Raw genomic sequence first — 15,563 nt, forward strand, 5'->3', positions numbered from 1 at the left:
GAACATAGGTGACACATACTAAAAGAAACCAGAAAACCATGGAATAATGTAGTTGTCCTGGTCCTGTAGAGCCAGCTTAGATGAGGCTGCTCAGACCCAGTCCTATCACCCAGTGAACATCTTCACGCCATTCCCCTCCCTCTTCTGTATCCAGACAGGGTTTGACTACCCTCATGGTGAACATTATTCTCCCACTAATTAGATATGATTGGATAATCGCTTTCGAGGAGCCCAGAAAATTGTAGAATCATAGAATGGTTTGGGTGGGAACAGGCCTTTGGGGGTCATCTAGTCCAGCCCTCCTGCAATGAGCAACGACAAACGCTGCTACTTGGAAGAACATTCCAGCGGTGAAGCCCTTGCCATTTTATCTCAGGTGTCATGGTGTTTTGTACCAGGTCTTGCGACTGAATATACTTTTTCCCAGTGCCTCAGTCCCTGAAATCCCAAATCTCAGGGCCAAAAAGGGTAATGCTGGTACTTACCATGGCCACCTTAGCACCACTCAGAGCATCGCGGTCTCCAGCGCATATCCTTCCCGGACAGCAGCCATGGACAAGGGATTGGAGTGGACCAGTCCAGCTTCTTCAAGAAAACACTGTAGCTGTCCGCGTACTCAGACACCCAGCGGCCCCTGCAGAAAACACGGAGAGCGGGAGAAGGAGAGGAGCTCCATCCTCTGCTTTGCACACCAGGACGAGGAACCTGCCTCCCCTTCAGCAGCGTTTGACCTCCCAGCCGGGAGATTGTGTGGAACAAACGAAACCACATCCAGCTGGTGTGGGGGAGAGGGGGACAGCCTGTCCCCATCGGGAACGGCGCAGATGCTGCGACACACGCGGCCGTCACGGGGACCAATCTCCCACCTGGGTCAACCATTACAGAGGTTCAATCTCCAGCCCACATATGAACTCCAGGATCACAGATCAAAATCTTCAATGCAGAGCTGAGATGTATGTGTGCTGGGGGAAGGTGGGGGCCGTGAGGCAGCAGGGAGGAATTGCCTTTCAGTGAGAAATGAGGACTCAGGAGCCGTTTGTGCCTGTTTGGTTCATAGTGTGCAGATGAGTCACGTTCCAAACAGCTCCTGCCCTGTTTGATTTGAGAGAGCCCTTTCCCAGGGGAAGCCTGGGCATGGAAATGATGAGACATGCCTCCTGCCCCAGCTCCACAGAGATCTCAGCACCTTCTTTCCACAGGGATGAGGCTGTCCCAGCAGTTGTCTCCCCACTCTTATCAACCCCACTGCAAGCCTTTTCAGGAAAAGGCTAAGCAGGTTTTGAGAACGGATTTGTCCCTGAGAGAATTCCTTTGGCCTGATTTCACGACATGAACAGGGAGAAATACACTTGAGAAACACCGTCCAATTCCAACCAGTTCCAAAACCTCCCCGTCCTACTCTTACCCTGTCTCCAGCTCCCACCATCCACCCTCTCCTCCCCAGCCCACTTCTCCCTTACTGGTTGAAGCGTCCATCTGCAGGGAAAATGGGAGAAGGCCTCGTCTGCTCTGTGTACAATCCACCATGGACTCCTGTCCGGCGTGGGAAATCCAGCTGGTAGGTACTTCTCCAGTCAGGTATAGAGCAGTCTAGTGAAAGAGAGTCCAAAGAATTTAAAGACTTTTTTTGGGTCTTTGTCTCCTGTATTGCACAGTCTGAGTGTTCCCCTTTCTGAGCTCCATCGGCTGTTTGTGCTTCCAGTGCTCCTGCTGGAGCTACCACAATGAAGGGATTAGCCAAGGGAAAAATGTAACATTGCTTCCCTGGCACAGATAAGGTCTTTTAGATGAGATTATCCAGCCCTTATTTTCCATAGCCTTTGATGTGAGAGAGAAGCCACACAAGGCAGACCTGGAAACGATATCTTGTGGTCTTCCCATCTGGACATCGACTTGTCACCTGGTATATATTTTCCCCACTTGCCTAGATTTTCTTTTCCAGCATGCCATTAAGCAGGAACTGAACAAGGGAAGTGATCCATGGATCACTTTAACCCTAAGTGAGGACCATCACATCTGTTGTGCTATCTTCCCCAAAAATCCCTGTGGGAGTGGTTTGATGGGGTGCCATCTCCCATCCAACCCTTCTAGAGATGTCTCATCTGTATGTTAACAGCTTGATGTGTGTCCTCATTGAGCAGATCTGCCTGTGGATAAACATCTCACAAGGTCTCACTCACAACAAAGCAGGGAGGGCACACAAAGCAGAGTCGCCCATTGCAGACATTTCAGATTTTCTGTGTATTTTAAAAATGACACATTTCTATAATGAGTCATTCATTAGTAGAGTAATTTTGCTGTTTTCACTGAGGCTGAGGTTACAGGTATCTCACACGTGCACGACCATGTCAGGCTGTTAAAGCAACCTGGGTGGTTGCAGCAGCAGTTCCTGTGTTGTGACATCATTTCCAGGGAGACCACATCGAGCAGGGCTGTGCTCCATGGGGTGGCCCATATGGAACTTAGGATGAAAGCAAAATCATTCACAACACTCCAGCCTCTTCTAAAAGATAACTGTTTTTCCCTGCCTTGCTTCTGCCCACTGATGGGCAGGTGGTTACGGGGCTCTGTGGACCCTTCCTGTGCCAATCACCTTCCCTTCACCTTCTTCAGTCTCCTTTCACGTTAAATTAAAAAAAAACAAAGCCAGGTTGAAGGCCACCAGTCATTCACATGGGGCAGCTGCCATCCACTGACCTTCCATCAAAACAGATGAGCCCAGGATCTTGTTTTTGTATTGCTCAGCGTTGTCCAGCCTTTCCCGGTACAAACCCTGGGTGAATTGCACGTAGCTGACCAAGCCTGGGGACACTTTCTCCCTGTGCAGCATCGTCCCTGGGACATTGGAGGAGGAAAAGGTGCATTAGTCAGGAATCACCATCAATTACTCACCCAAATCCTATCCAGGGGTGGGAGCAAGTAAACAGCCAGGGCAAGTTGGAGTCTCAGCTGGCATAAATCAGGGGAGACCCAGTCAGCTCAGCAGAGCTTTGCTGAGGTGCATCAATTTAGCATTGATCTGGCTAGTGGCACAAGTAGGGGAAGGATTTATGTTGATGCAAAGCAAGTGGAAGGAGCCATGCTGTCTCCACATTGCCCTGGACTGCAGGAGGTCTGTGTGTGAAAGGGAAAGGCTTTGTGGGAAATCATGCACTGCTGGGATACACAGGGGCAGAGCAGGAAGGGAAAAGCCCTCAGGAGTTTTGTTGTTAGCACAAGACAGCTTCAGATGGGCTTGGCAAGGAGATGCTCAAAGCCCTCAGATGTTAAGTGGAGCCTAAATGGATTGACCAAATGGACAACTGACTGTCCATGTGGAGACTTATCCATATGAGCTGCTTGTCCAGAATCTCCTTCTAGTGAGTGGAGAGACAGAAAGCCTGTTGGGGCTTACTTCAACTCATCTCCAGGGTGGCATTTAAGTTACAGGAGGTGTCTGTGTCTTTGCTCCCCACTGATCGTGAAAGGATCCAGACACAGACATCCCACTCTGGGAGAGATCAGCTCAGGGAACAGAGAGGACATCCTTGGCCACGTCTCCTGTTTGCTTCTGGAGCACTGTTGAGCAGTTCTGCCCTCTTCCCTCTCAAGTAGGAGCTCAGAGGATGATCTCCACTGCTTCAGCACGGTTGAGCATGGTTGAGTGATGTTTGGTGACCTCTCATTGTGTTTTCCTGTCTTCCCATCAGCGTTTTAGTCCTTGCAAGCAAGTTGTTAAATGGTGTGGCTGAGGGCTGGCTACCAGCCCCTTTGCTGCATTTGCTGTCAGACAGGCACCCCTAACAGAAGGTGTCTGAGTCACCCAAATCCCCCATGTTCAGCCACAGAGTCCTTTTGCCTCCCTGCACTTCTGTTCATGACCTGCAAGGTGGGGTTAACTGCATCTGCCTCTATCCCAACAGAGCTGTGAAGATAAAACCCTTAAGAGATTCTGCCTTGCTAGCAGGGACTCTTCATGCACTGAGATGTTTCCAAGACCCCATCTCACTGCATCTGTGCTTTGAGCTGGCCTGGGATCTGCATCTGTGGTAACAGGGTGCTGTGCCCATGCTGCTAATCCTCACCAGGCTCAGCCCAGCACCGACACACCCTCGGGACGCTGCCATCCATGTGCCTGCAGCCAGCATGGACCACGGGCTGGGGGGACTGGCAGAGGCCCAGGTAGACAGACCCTCGGGTGGCTGGATGGGGTCAGTCAGCTGCTTGAGAGTGGCTGGCGCCAGCACTGGGGGTTACCTTCTGTTTCGGCTGTCTGAGCAGGAGGTGGGAGATCCTGGCAACAAAGCAGCCCTTCCTGTGGCTCAGCGAGGATCTCCAGTTTCCCTGACCGGCCCGGTGTCGGCTGGATGGGAGGCTGGGACTTGGGTAGGTAGCACCTTGGTACGTAGCCGTCTGAACTAGGATGGTATGAAGTTATCTGCAGGAAGAAAAGCCCCCTGTGAATGGAGAGGCAGCGAGCGGGAAGGGCAGCTGCTCAGGCATCACCGAACACCACTTGCTACCTGTGCACAGCAAAGCCTGGGCTTTGGTGGGGTCAGTATCCCTGAGAATGCAGCCACAGGGCACAACTGTTATTGAAAGTGAAGGGACAGCTTCCTCTGTCTGCCTGTCTTACAGCCTGGGACTCTGCTGGGCTGTAGGAGGGATGGAGGGAGCCACGGCACAAGCAGTGGTTTGACGGTGGGAGAGGGTTCATGCCAGGGAAAGGCTAAAGGGGCTGCTGGTGTGGCTGATCTGGAGGGGCTGCTGCCTCCAGCCTCTCCAGCTGCAACTGGATCTTCAGATGCTGCTTTCTAGGGGCTCAGAAAGGGACTCTCCTGCTATGAGCTCTGCCAGGCTGCTGGGGCCAGCAAGAACCACCTTCACAGGTGGGCCTCCATGGGTTTCATTTAGTTGTTTTGAGTCTCCAAGGTCCTCAGGGCTCCCCCAAAGGTGATTTCTCCTTTGCCATACTGACAGTAGGGCAGGTGGAAGCTGCAGAGCTACAGGAATGACCTGTATCTGGGGGCTTCCCCTACTGAGGATGGCCAGAGCTCCTCATGGGGCATCTACAAAGGGTCAGGAGCCTCTGGGAGCCCACGGTGGGCATGGTTCACCAGTGAGTGCTTTCTTCCTTAACCCAAGGAGTTCCCCACCTTTCCCCTGGGAGCAGGTCACTGCCCAAAATTTCACATCACACTTGTTTTATCCACTAAAAAACAGAACGAATCCTATCAGGGCCAAGAGGGAAACCTGGGCCTCCCAAGTACCTCATCATCATGCTCCCCAGTGGGAGAGCTTTCCTCAGCAGGGCTTGGGAATTAATAAAGAGCCAAAGGGAGCTGCAACCCAAGAGAATCAGACATAGCTCCCTCCCTTCTTATCTCCCAAACTACATCACAACCTCCACAGCAAGCGTGCAGCTTTCTGAAAATAAAATTTTTCAAAATTTTTAAATTAAATTAAATAAATAAAGGAAAATGAAAAAAAAAAAAAAGAAAAGAAAAGAAAGAAACTGAGATGCACGGCTTGGAAACTGTGCTCCAGCAGGCAGGGGTTAAACCCTGCCCTCCCAGCCAGGATCTGGGCTCCTGGAAGTGGAGCAGCCACCTAAGGCTGGGGCTGCCCGGGAAGCCCTCGCCAGCCCGGAGAACAGCGGGAGCCCCGAGCAGGACCGCTAATGAAGGCTGCTGGCAGCGGGAGCGCTCCCCGGGGCAGGAGGAGGGGAGAGGGGAGGAGAGGGGAAGAGAGGAGAGGGCTCCCCAGGCTGCTGCCCAGGCGAGGATGGCAGTGGTGGCCGCAGACAGCCCCTCTGCCCCGGCGGGCACCTTCACACAATGATTTCTCTGTTGCTGTCCCCCCCTTTTCTTCCCCAGCCTCAACTTTTTTCTTTTTTTTTTTCTTTTTTTTTTTTATCTCTCTCGTGAGCGTATGAGCCCAAAGCACTTCAGCAACCGAACATGCCCCCCACCACTTCTCCGCAGTGGCCCAGTGCAAACCGCAGCTGTCCCCACCGGGCTGCCACAAGCAATTAAGCCAGGGCAGGCGGAGCGAGGCAAATCAGATTAAATAGCTCAGGGGGTCGCTCGCACTGCGAGGAGATTAGAGAAAAAACAACTTCAGCTTCCCCGCAGAAGTCTTCTCAGGCCCGTGTCAGGGCAAGGAGCCATCTCCATCCCAAACGCAATCCCCCTCCTCAAGGCGGTACCGGGATGGGTCTAATCCTGACGAGCTCCATCAGCCCCACGGGGAGCAATAGGAGTCCAAGGCTTAGACACCGGTTCAGCAGGCAGTCGTTAGTGCCCTGCCTTAATGAGCGTAATTAGCATCACTCCCCACGAACAGCTTTACCGGAGGGTGCAAGGGGGATTTCCCGCAGAAGGGATGGGGGCACAAGCCAAGGGCATTTGGGCGTGATGGGACCTGCTGGTGGGTCACAGTGGTGGGGACTAAAGCAGACCCTGCCAGTGCAGCAGCACCCGTGCCTGCTGCCCCCCTGGCACCATCCCAGTCCCCAGCTGTCCTGTAGCCACAAGAGGGGAGCTGACAGCAATGGGCTAAGGAGACAAGCAAGGAAAAGACCACGGTACCTGTACGTCCTCCTGGTTGGGTGGCTCGTAGGTGTTGTGCCAGCAAAAGTCTTTCTGGTACATGCTCTTGTACCTGTCCAGTGCTGCAGGCAGCTAAAAATGAGAGAAGGCAAACACAAGGAAACACTAAGTCTCAGAGGAAGCCTTCAAAAGCAGTGGTACAAACCCAAAATGCTCTCTCATAGCTCAGGAGAGCATGAGCTGCTCTTCTGGGCACAGTCTCTGTCCCGTGGGCCACCTGAGGCAACAGAGGCTACTCCTTGCTCAGTTAAGCCCCAAGCAGGGTGGCCAAGAAGGTCCTATGCTCTTTTTGCAACAGTTTCTGGGGCTCTTCTTGTCCCAGGCTGTCCCATGCAACAAACACCTTCCTTCTACTTCTCTCAAGCTTCCTCTGACTGCCTGGATGGTCCCAGGCAGAGCATTAATATAGAGCTGCTGAAATACTTTGATCAGCTGCTGAGGTCCAGTGTCTTTCAAGTTAAATCAGCACATGCTTCCATCTTCTATCTCGGTAAGATTTCCTACGTGCTTATCCCATATTTAAAGTGCTGGCTAATGTCAGTACTCATTCTGCAAAGTGAGTGGAGAAGCTATGGAGGAAAACTCTGCCAGGGTATATGAGGCCAGTGACACCTGCCCTAGCCCTGAAAATCCTCACAGTGCAAACTTCTGGAGACTGGGAGAGGATTTTAGGGAGAAAGCATTAGCTGTGTCTTCTCCCTCAGCATGCACCATGAGCACTGCTGGAGCCAGGAAAGCTCCAGCTTTCCTTGGTGAGATGAACCTTCAGGCTGGTCCAAGAGCTGTTTTCATACTTAAGCATTAGATGTGATAACTTGTCAGTGCATGGCAAGAGCTGGGGGAGATGAGCTCTAACTGGAGGTGTTACTGTGATCTCTGCTGCCACACAGACACATCCACCACACAGACGTGGCTTGGCCAGCCAAGGCAGGGTCTGCATTCCCATGTCCCTGTGATTAAAAGGAATTCCTACTAATAATAACCCCCTACGAATAACTCCACTGGCACACAGCACCTTCAGGAGGGCTCTTTATGCCTTGCCTTGTCAGTCACCCACTTTTATATTCTATATTCTATTATTCTATATTTTACATTCTCTTCCTAACATTTCACTCTTTTCCCCCTTTGGGCTTCCCAGACCAGTGTCTGCCTTTGGCCAGGACCCAGGATTCCATTGTCACCAGTTCCTGTTATCTTCCCAGATCAGCAGACCCAGCAAACCCATTACTCAAACACCACTGAGGATGAGAGTCCTGTGCATCCTTCACCTTCCATCGCCTTGCATTCTTCGCTAGGTCCATGGTGAACCAGGAACCTGCACCAGAAAAGTCACTCAGTTAAAAACCAGCAAGACAGATCCACTCCTCCATCCCAGCTCAAGGGATAAGGGACTTAGAGGTCTGAAGCAGGTTACTGGCAGGAGGAAGCGGGTTCAGCTGGGGCTGTAAGACCTCTGTGCACCTCAAATTGGTAAGAGTATGACTGACTTCATTCAAGCTCAGCAAAGCAAAATTTACCCAACCAGGACTTACAGAGATGGACACCTCAGGGGACGCAGCCTGTTGGAAGCCAGAAGGGATGAGATGGAGGCATCCCACCACCAGCAGCCCCAGAGCCACCCAGAGGGTGAACAGGTGTGACCTCCTGGGACAGGGTATGTCTGGGATGGGATCCACCAATGGCCTGTGTGGCCACGGTGTTTCCAGGGTTGAGGGAAAACTCTGTCCCATTGTGACACAACTGTAGCTCAGAACCCTGGAGGCCTTGGAGGGGGGGCGGGGAAGCCTGAAGGGGTTGGGGATTGTTTCTGGGAGAAGGCACCCAACAGTCCTACTGGGGAGCTGTTCCCCACTGCTTCAGCTGTGTCCAGCCATGCTGGGGACACGTGGCCAGGAGAAGGACAAAGCCTTCCCTTTGTTAGCTCTTGAAGCACCCACAGCTCCTGCTAAAGATGGGAGCAAAAGATGGGGAAATGGAGAAGGAAAGAACATAGTTTTCTTGCTCTCAACACACCCAGAAACTGAGTCCTTACCTTCTGCATGGCAGGATGGGAACACTGGAGAAGTAAGGCAGGCAGGGGTCTCCACTTGGACTCAGAGGGTGGCCAAGTACACCAGAACTGTCCCATTCAGGTGCTGCCATTCTCTTCCTCTGGTGAGCTGCAACAGGAGACAACTGGGGATGCTTTGACTGAGTCCTCTGTCCCATAAATAGACAGGAACACCAGACCAGATCCACAAAGCAGTATTTACTCTTTCAAAAATGACAGGCCTTGACCAGGTTTGGACGCATTTCGTCACAGGACTAATCTTGCCTAATTTTATATGTCCACAAGGACAACATCTCCACCTGAGCCGATCCCTCCTGACTTCCTGGCTCATTTAGCCCAGTTCATGTGACCATTGCAGGTACAGAGTTGGGTCTGAAATAAACTGCTTTCTCAGAAAGCCTGTGTTTGGTGAGCTGAATCTCCCCCAGGACTCCAATTTCTGTAGCTACACACGAGCCTGGCTATCGGTTCAGAAATGACGTTGTCTGCCACTACAGCGCTGCAAATAGTAGTAAATGCTAGTGATGAGCCAGAAAGACGAGATCTCAGCTGCAGGATCCTCCACAGAGGAGAGCCAGTCACGGACCTGTGTTCACAGGCACCGCTGGAATGAGCTGAATTCCAAGAGCTATTTCTCTTTGCAAACTGTCAGGCACCAGCGTGCAACTGGAGCCCAGGGATGTTAACACTCTGGAAAGGGTTGTGTGCTGCAAACAGCTCAGCACTGGTGTTAGAAATGAAGAGAAGCCCTTCGTCCCCACTGCATTTTAGGCAAATTAATATTACAATAAATGATACAACAAGGAAAGAAGTTATTTCCAGAAATGTGAAACTCTCATGTTCTCCTGTGCTTATATTAAAGGGATTACACTCCATTTCCTTCTTAATACAGCTAATGCTCTATGGGAAGCCCTCAGGCCAGGGATTAAAGCACTTATTCAATTAATTAGGAACAAACTTCTGCCTTAAAGTCAAACACACAAATATCAGTAAGCCCTCAGAGTGTCTTCCTTCCAGGGCAGAGAAAACGGATCCTATTTCTGGTGTAAATGACACCAAGTCTGCACTCTATAATTAACAGGAATAATATAACTTAAGAAGAATCACGCTTAAAATATGATAATTCTGTAATGCAACATGGTAAAGGAGAGACAGTCCCATCATCCTGAACTCAGCACTGGAACTCCCATCAGTTACAGTGGGAGCAGAGTAAGGTCCTACAAGGCTAATATAAATGAGATAAAATTTTAGGATGTAACATTGGTAACTAGCTCCACGCTTCAGGCACAGCAGTGTTTGGATGTTTTTGAAGTTAGGGGTGAAATCCTGGCCCTGTTAAACACAAAAAGAAAATGCTTATTCAGCAGGATCCGAATTTCACCTAAGGTGTCTGATTCATTACTGAGATTGAAGACAATTTCCAAAACCTGGCTCCAAATCCTAATCTTCCTTGATGATAGCTGGATCCTTCCGTCTTCTCGCAGGCACAGCTCTCATGAAATTAAAAGGCATTTTGCCAGAACAGTTTATGCAGGAACAGCCCACTATTACTGTTCAGTTTCCCATTTCTTCTTCCCAAATATCAAAAGATGGGGCTGATAATTGCCAACATAATTCCAATTAGAAGTGGATAGGAACCAAATTCCCAGCTCTCACCTTCCTCTGCCTCCAAGAGAGCTTATCAGCCTCCTCATTGCTAATGCACATATGGAGGAAAAGTTAACCAGCCACATGCCTTTTTTAAAAATGTTTATATATATATATGGACCTTTTAAAATTTCCCTTACAGTAGCTGGTGGGCTGCAGTGCCATTATCTCTCCTGTGACATCAATTCCCTGCAATGGTCCTGGTTTTCTCTTGAATCCCCTTAATACACAGAAACACAGCTGCAGGATGCTCCTGCATGTCAGATCCCTCCCCTGGCATCCCCACAGCACTCAGCATGGGCTGTTCATGGCAGACATCCAGCTGGAGTGATTGGAAATACTGTGTTGGCTTCACATAAGCTGGAACTGCCCCTTCCCTGCACCATTAACCTCTGAATGACCACTCAAACTCTGCTGGGCTACGCAAAGCAGCACCAGGCACTTCAGTGTCACCTTGAATCTCAGCCATGGGGTTGCTTTGTCAGAATTTTTTTGACCAGGCAGATTTTTTCCTGTGTCTTTTCCTCCCCACCTTCCCCCACTGTATGTTTTGTTAAGGCTTCCCTCCCCCAGGAGCATTTCACTGAGGAGAGCTCACTCTACCCTGCGTGGCTGCTCCTCATGTAGCTGTCTGCACATCCCTGAAACAGAAGACACAATGCTGAAGACCAACACAGGGTTATAAACACCTGCAGGAGAAAATTGCTCTTAAATAATTGATTTATTTTCACAATACTACAGGAAGGCAATGGCTGAGATTCCCGGGGTCAAAGCCTAAACTACTCACCTGAATGGAAGTGACCCTGTTTCTCGAAGGCAATAATAACCCCAAGCATCCAGGGAGGTTTTCAGAGGGTCCTGGTGCTTTTGACCCATCCACATCATGCATAGAAGCAGATTACAATGAAACAGACAGGATTAGATTGTCAAAGGCAGAAATTGATATGTTTTAGTAGCACTTTGGGATAATTTGACAATGGACCCTAAGATCTAAAAGCTGAGCTCAGGTCCTTTACAATCAGATTGGGGGAGTTTAAGTTATAGTCAAGGACCTTAATTATAATGTAAAATGATGAGATTTCTGTACCTGACCTCTGCAGCTCCTTCCTGACATCCTGCTGGTGCTTAGAAGTACCTATGTACCTCTGGAAATTCCATCTCATAGCCTCAGTTAAGACTGCAGCAGCACATAGGACATGACACAGAGACAAAATTCACCTCAACTTGTTCCTAACTTACCATATTTGCTGTCTTTTCCCACCTGTGGAATGTGAAGGTGCTGTCTAAGCCTGTACAGCTCTTGAGCAAGGTGCTGCACTGGGTACTGGCAGGGTTCAGGGGAACCACCTCATCTATTAACAACTCAATGCACAAAAACATGGCCAAGGAGGACATACCTCCCTGTCAACCCAGCCCTTGAAAAGTGCTCTTTGGGCTAGGAGCAAGATTCATTGCCCCCATGAGGATGTTGAAAGAGGGAAGTGATGGGTAAGCAGGACCCCCAGCGCGTGGAGGAGGCAGGGTGTAATCTGTGCATCTCCATTCAGGTTATCACCACGAGGAGACAAAGCACAGAGGGGAGACAATTCTTCAAGGGACCGGTGTTGACAGTCCGTTCTGTCAGCATGAGGTCAGTCACCCATTTGGGTCTAAAAACATGAACTTTGGTGGCAGTGCAGCCGTCCAGCATGGGCACATTTCCTATGGAGTTATTTCATCCTTCTTTCCTGTTTTCTTGATAAATTGGTGGGGGCACTTAGGGCACCTTGTGAGCAGAAACAAGCAGCATCCTTCACCCTAAATCTGAGGCCCCTGTAGCTCTCCTCCAGCCACCTAAATCACCTACAGGACTGAGCCCTCAAAGTCAAACTCCTTGTTGAACAAACACTCCTCTGTGCAGAAGACAAGGGCACCTGGTGAACTCAGTGGTGGTGCCCCAAATCTTTTGACAGTTCTGCTGTAACCTGCCAAAACAATCAGCTGTTTGTTCGTGATTATCCCCCAAAAAGCATCCATCAGCAGAGGATGGCTGAAATCTCATCACTGTCTGTACAATGTGTCCTGTGATATAAATCATTGCATATTTATGCACCTGTGTAAGGCAAATGCATATCTGTATTGTTGGAGAACCTAAATCTGCTCCCCAGTGCCCGTTGTTTAAACAGCCCTTTAACCACATCACTTTTCTCCTCGTTAGGTTAAGTCCCTAGAGGTGAAAAAGTCCTTCCCAAAATGGTTTTCACTCACTCACTCAGTCCAAAGTAAACATGCCTCTGGGACCATTATGTGTATCAGGTATCCAAGGCTTTGTTAAAAGCTTGCCTGTTAGGTAAATTCTGCTTCTCCTTCTCCTTGGAAGGAGAAGGTTAAAAATCAGAGATAGGCTCACACAGGTAATGCAGAACAGCTTTACAGACAAATAGGAACAACAGATGAAATTCAGAGCAGCGCACACAAGTGACCCAAGATCTCGGGAAGGCTCTTGATCTGGTGTAACTCTGGTTGCAATATGACACTGGTTTGACTTATGCCTGTCACTTGTAACCTCGTTCATCACACACCTCATGGTGGCCACGAGCCAGACATTTTCACCAGCAGTCAGCAGAGCCACCACATGGAGCTGAGAGCCCAGGATAACAAGCATGAGCCTTTGCTAACAACGCATAAAGAGGAAATGTGCATCTATGGCACACCATAGAAAATCCTCGGGCCATATGCCCACATGTCACGGGTATCAGCCAGCTGGGCTTTCCTTGAGTCTCACCTCACATTACAACCACACCTACTTCTTCTCAAAGGCAAGTTTGGCAGGGCAATGACCGCTCTGAATCAGCTCATCCAGGCTGCATCCTCAACTGCTCCAAGGTTTGGACTGCATAAGCAACTTGGGAGATTCTCTCACTGCAGCCATTAGCTGTTCAGCTGATCTGAACTTGTCAGGAGAATAAAGCAACCACCTGCTCCCAGTGACAGGAAAAGTAAAGTGAGATCAAACACAAGCAGGGGGAGAGAATTTAAGCCATGCAAGAGGTGGTTGCATGTCATTTCAGAAGTCACCTTTTGTCTTTGATCTGTGCTTAGGAAGCGGGCACCTCCTGGATCAGATGGTCATTAGAGAAGTGTGCCACCAGAGTCATCCCACCTTGAAGTCTCAAGTGTTTGCTTTCCCCAGGGATCCTCCTCCTACTTCCGCCGCCGTGTAAATCATCTGCCCTGAGATTTCCTTCAGAGAAGCCAATTAATACAGGTTAGGGAGCAGGAACCATGTCCTCATTCACTGTGATGAAGCTGAGCCTGAGCTCTTATAACTGTATTATACACGCACAGGTAGGTCCTCTAGAGATCAGGGAGCTATTGTAAAAGCTGCAACGCACACACAAAAAGCCCCGGCCCCAAAGAGCTTACAGTTTAAACACACGACACAAATAAAGGACTTTGACTTGAAGGATTTTAAAGACGAAGCACTCCGAGACAAAGCAAGCTACAGATCACACAGAAAATCCGTGGCAAAACTGGATAAATCCCACTTTGCTGAACCTTCCCTTCTGCCCTTAACAGCTCCTTGGAGCACTGCCTGGGCTTTGCTAACAAAGTGTTTGTTTTAGCAGCATGCTTTGGGGGAATAAAACACGATGCCATTTTAATGTGGCAAGTGCATGCAGCTGCTTTCTAAAGGCTGAGACTTACAGCAGGCATGAGAGCAGATATTCACCAACCCTGGGCATGCAATAAAATAAACCCCTTGCATTTAGTTTGTTGATGCCTTCAGTGAGTGTTAACAAGAGGAAAAACCACAAGGGGGGAGAGAGCCTGGTCTCAGGTTACCCCACAAATTGGTTAAAGGCTGCAGAGAGGATTACAGTCCCAGAGCCATCCTAAGCATGGAGGTGTCATTACGGCAAAATCAAAGGTAACCGTGGGGCTTTGGCAGGTAACTGTCAACAGCCACGGGAAAGAACCGGCCTGGGAAGGAGCTCCGCGTCAGGATGAAATTCAGTCACCTTTATTTTCATTTCAGGTGAGGGGTCAAGCAGAAAAGCTATCCCCAGCGGCCTTTATTTACAGTTTTCAAGGGAGCGGCTGATGAAGCTTTCAGAGGAAGAAGGATGAACCTGCTCGCCCCTCACTCACAGAGACCAGCCTGATGACAGACAGAGGATGCTGTAATGGCACAGGAGCCGGGAAGAAGCCTTTTATGAATGAAACAGCAGTGGTCCTGATGAAATGGTTAACAAAACTCCCAGTGGCTTGAGCAGGGCCAGGACTTCACCTGTAATATTTGTAATATTTCCTTGAGAAACCAAGGAAAAATATCTTCCCACCAGGACACTTGCTTTCTGCAGCACAGGAACTCGCTCCCAGCAGTGACAGCAACAGAGAGCCCCACAAGCAGATTTCAAGGCATTTCTTCAGCTTTTTTCTTTTACGTTCTTCTCTCCATCCCACCTAGGCAACCAACTTGAATTTCTAGAAAACCACAATGTGGTAATTTTTTCCTTCTAAACATGTTGAAAATTTGCTATAAAAAACTTAAAAGGGTTTTGTATTTCTCTGGACGTCTTGTTGATGAATGAATGCAGCAGCTATAAATGGTTTTTGCATTGTCAAGTCAGGCTAGCTACATCCATGCTGGAAAAAATACCAGGGGCTGTTCTTTGGCCCTGAGCTCACACCCACACAGCCCAGCCAGCACTGCCAGTAACAGACTGGCCCCATGGAAGCTGCCCACTGAGAAGTTCAGATTCTCTGAGCCGTGCCTGGGGATGGGAGAGTACTGTGAATCCCAAAATATGGCTGGTCCACACTAATAATTTAACAGCATGGACTACTGCAGGTCACAGCTGAGCCCACGACAGGGTCCTGTCCAACGCAGCAGTGGAAACGCAGCCAGTGTGTGTGTACTGGGCACCCAGTGTTTTTCTACGCTGTTATCAGGTAAATGGAAGATGCCTTGCAAGAGAATTTTAAGACCCCACAGCTTCAAGATGACCAGCACGGGGAGGCAGAGGGTGATGGAACCCCATAAGGACACCACAAGGCACAGCTCCAGCTCCTCCACGGACTGTGGGGTGCAGCAACGCAATGAGCCCAGTGCCTCCTGCCATTCCCAGAAATCCCCACCCAGACAATGAAACAGATGACAAAAGGTGGGATTTCTTCTTTCCCACTCAGCCACTGGAAAGCTTCCTTCGCCCTCCCTCCTCTTCAAAGACCTAAACCCAACCAGCAGCCAGTTTTGCAAGGGTTAACCAGCATGAAATGAATGTGGAGAGACA

At 49.6% G+C, this 15,563-nt stretch overlaps 1 protein-coding gene across 1 annotated transcript; it reads right to left on the reverse strand.

Annotated features, from left to right (window-relative positions):
* Positions 1-495: 495 nt before the first annotated feature.
* LOC126651963 (uncharacterized) lies at positions 496-7,891 on the reverse strand. The gene is made up of 6 exons (XM_050338454.1): positions 7,859-7,891; positions 6,570-6,662; positions 4,237-4,417; positions 2,698-2,835; positions 1,461-1,590; positions 496-634 (listed from the first exon to the last, which is right to left on the reverse strand). The coding sequence occupies exons 1-6, from the start codon at positions 7,889-7,891 to the stop codon at positions 496-498; spliced, it is 714 nt and encodes a 237-aa protein (XP_050194411.1).
* Between the last annotated feature and the right edge of the window lie 7,672 nt (positions 7,892-15,563).

Source organism: Myiozetetes cayanensis, unplaced genomic scaffold (assembly GCF_022539395.1).
Source record: "Myiozetetes cayanensis isolate MyiCay16 unplaced genomic scaffold, myiCay2020 scf7, whole genome shotgun sequence".
NCBI classification, from domain to species: Eukaryota; Metazoa; Chordata; class Aves; order Passeriformes; family Tyrannidae; genus Myiozetetes; species Myiozetetes cayanensis.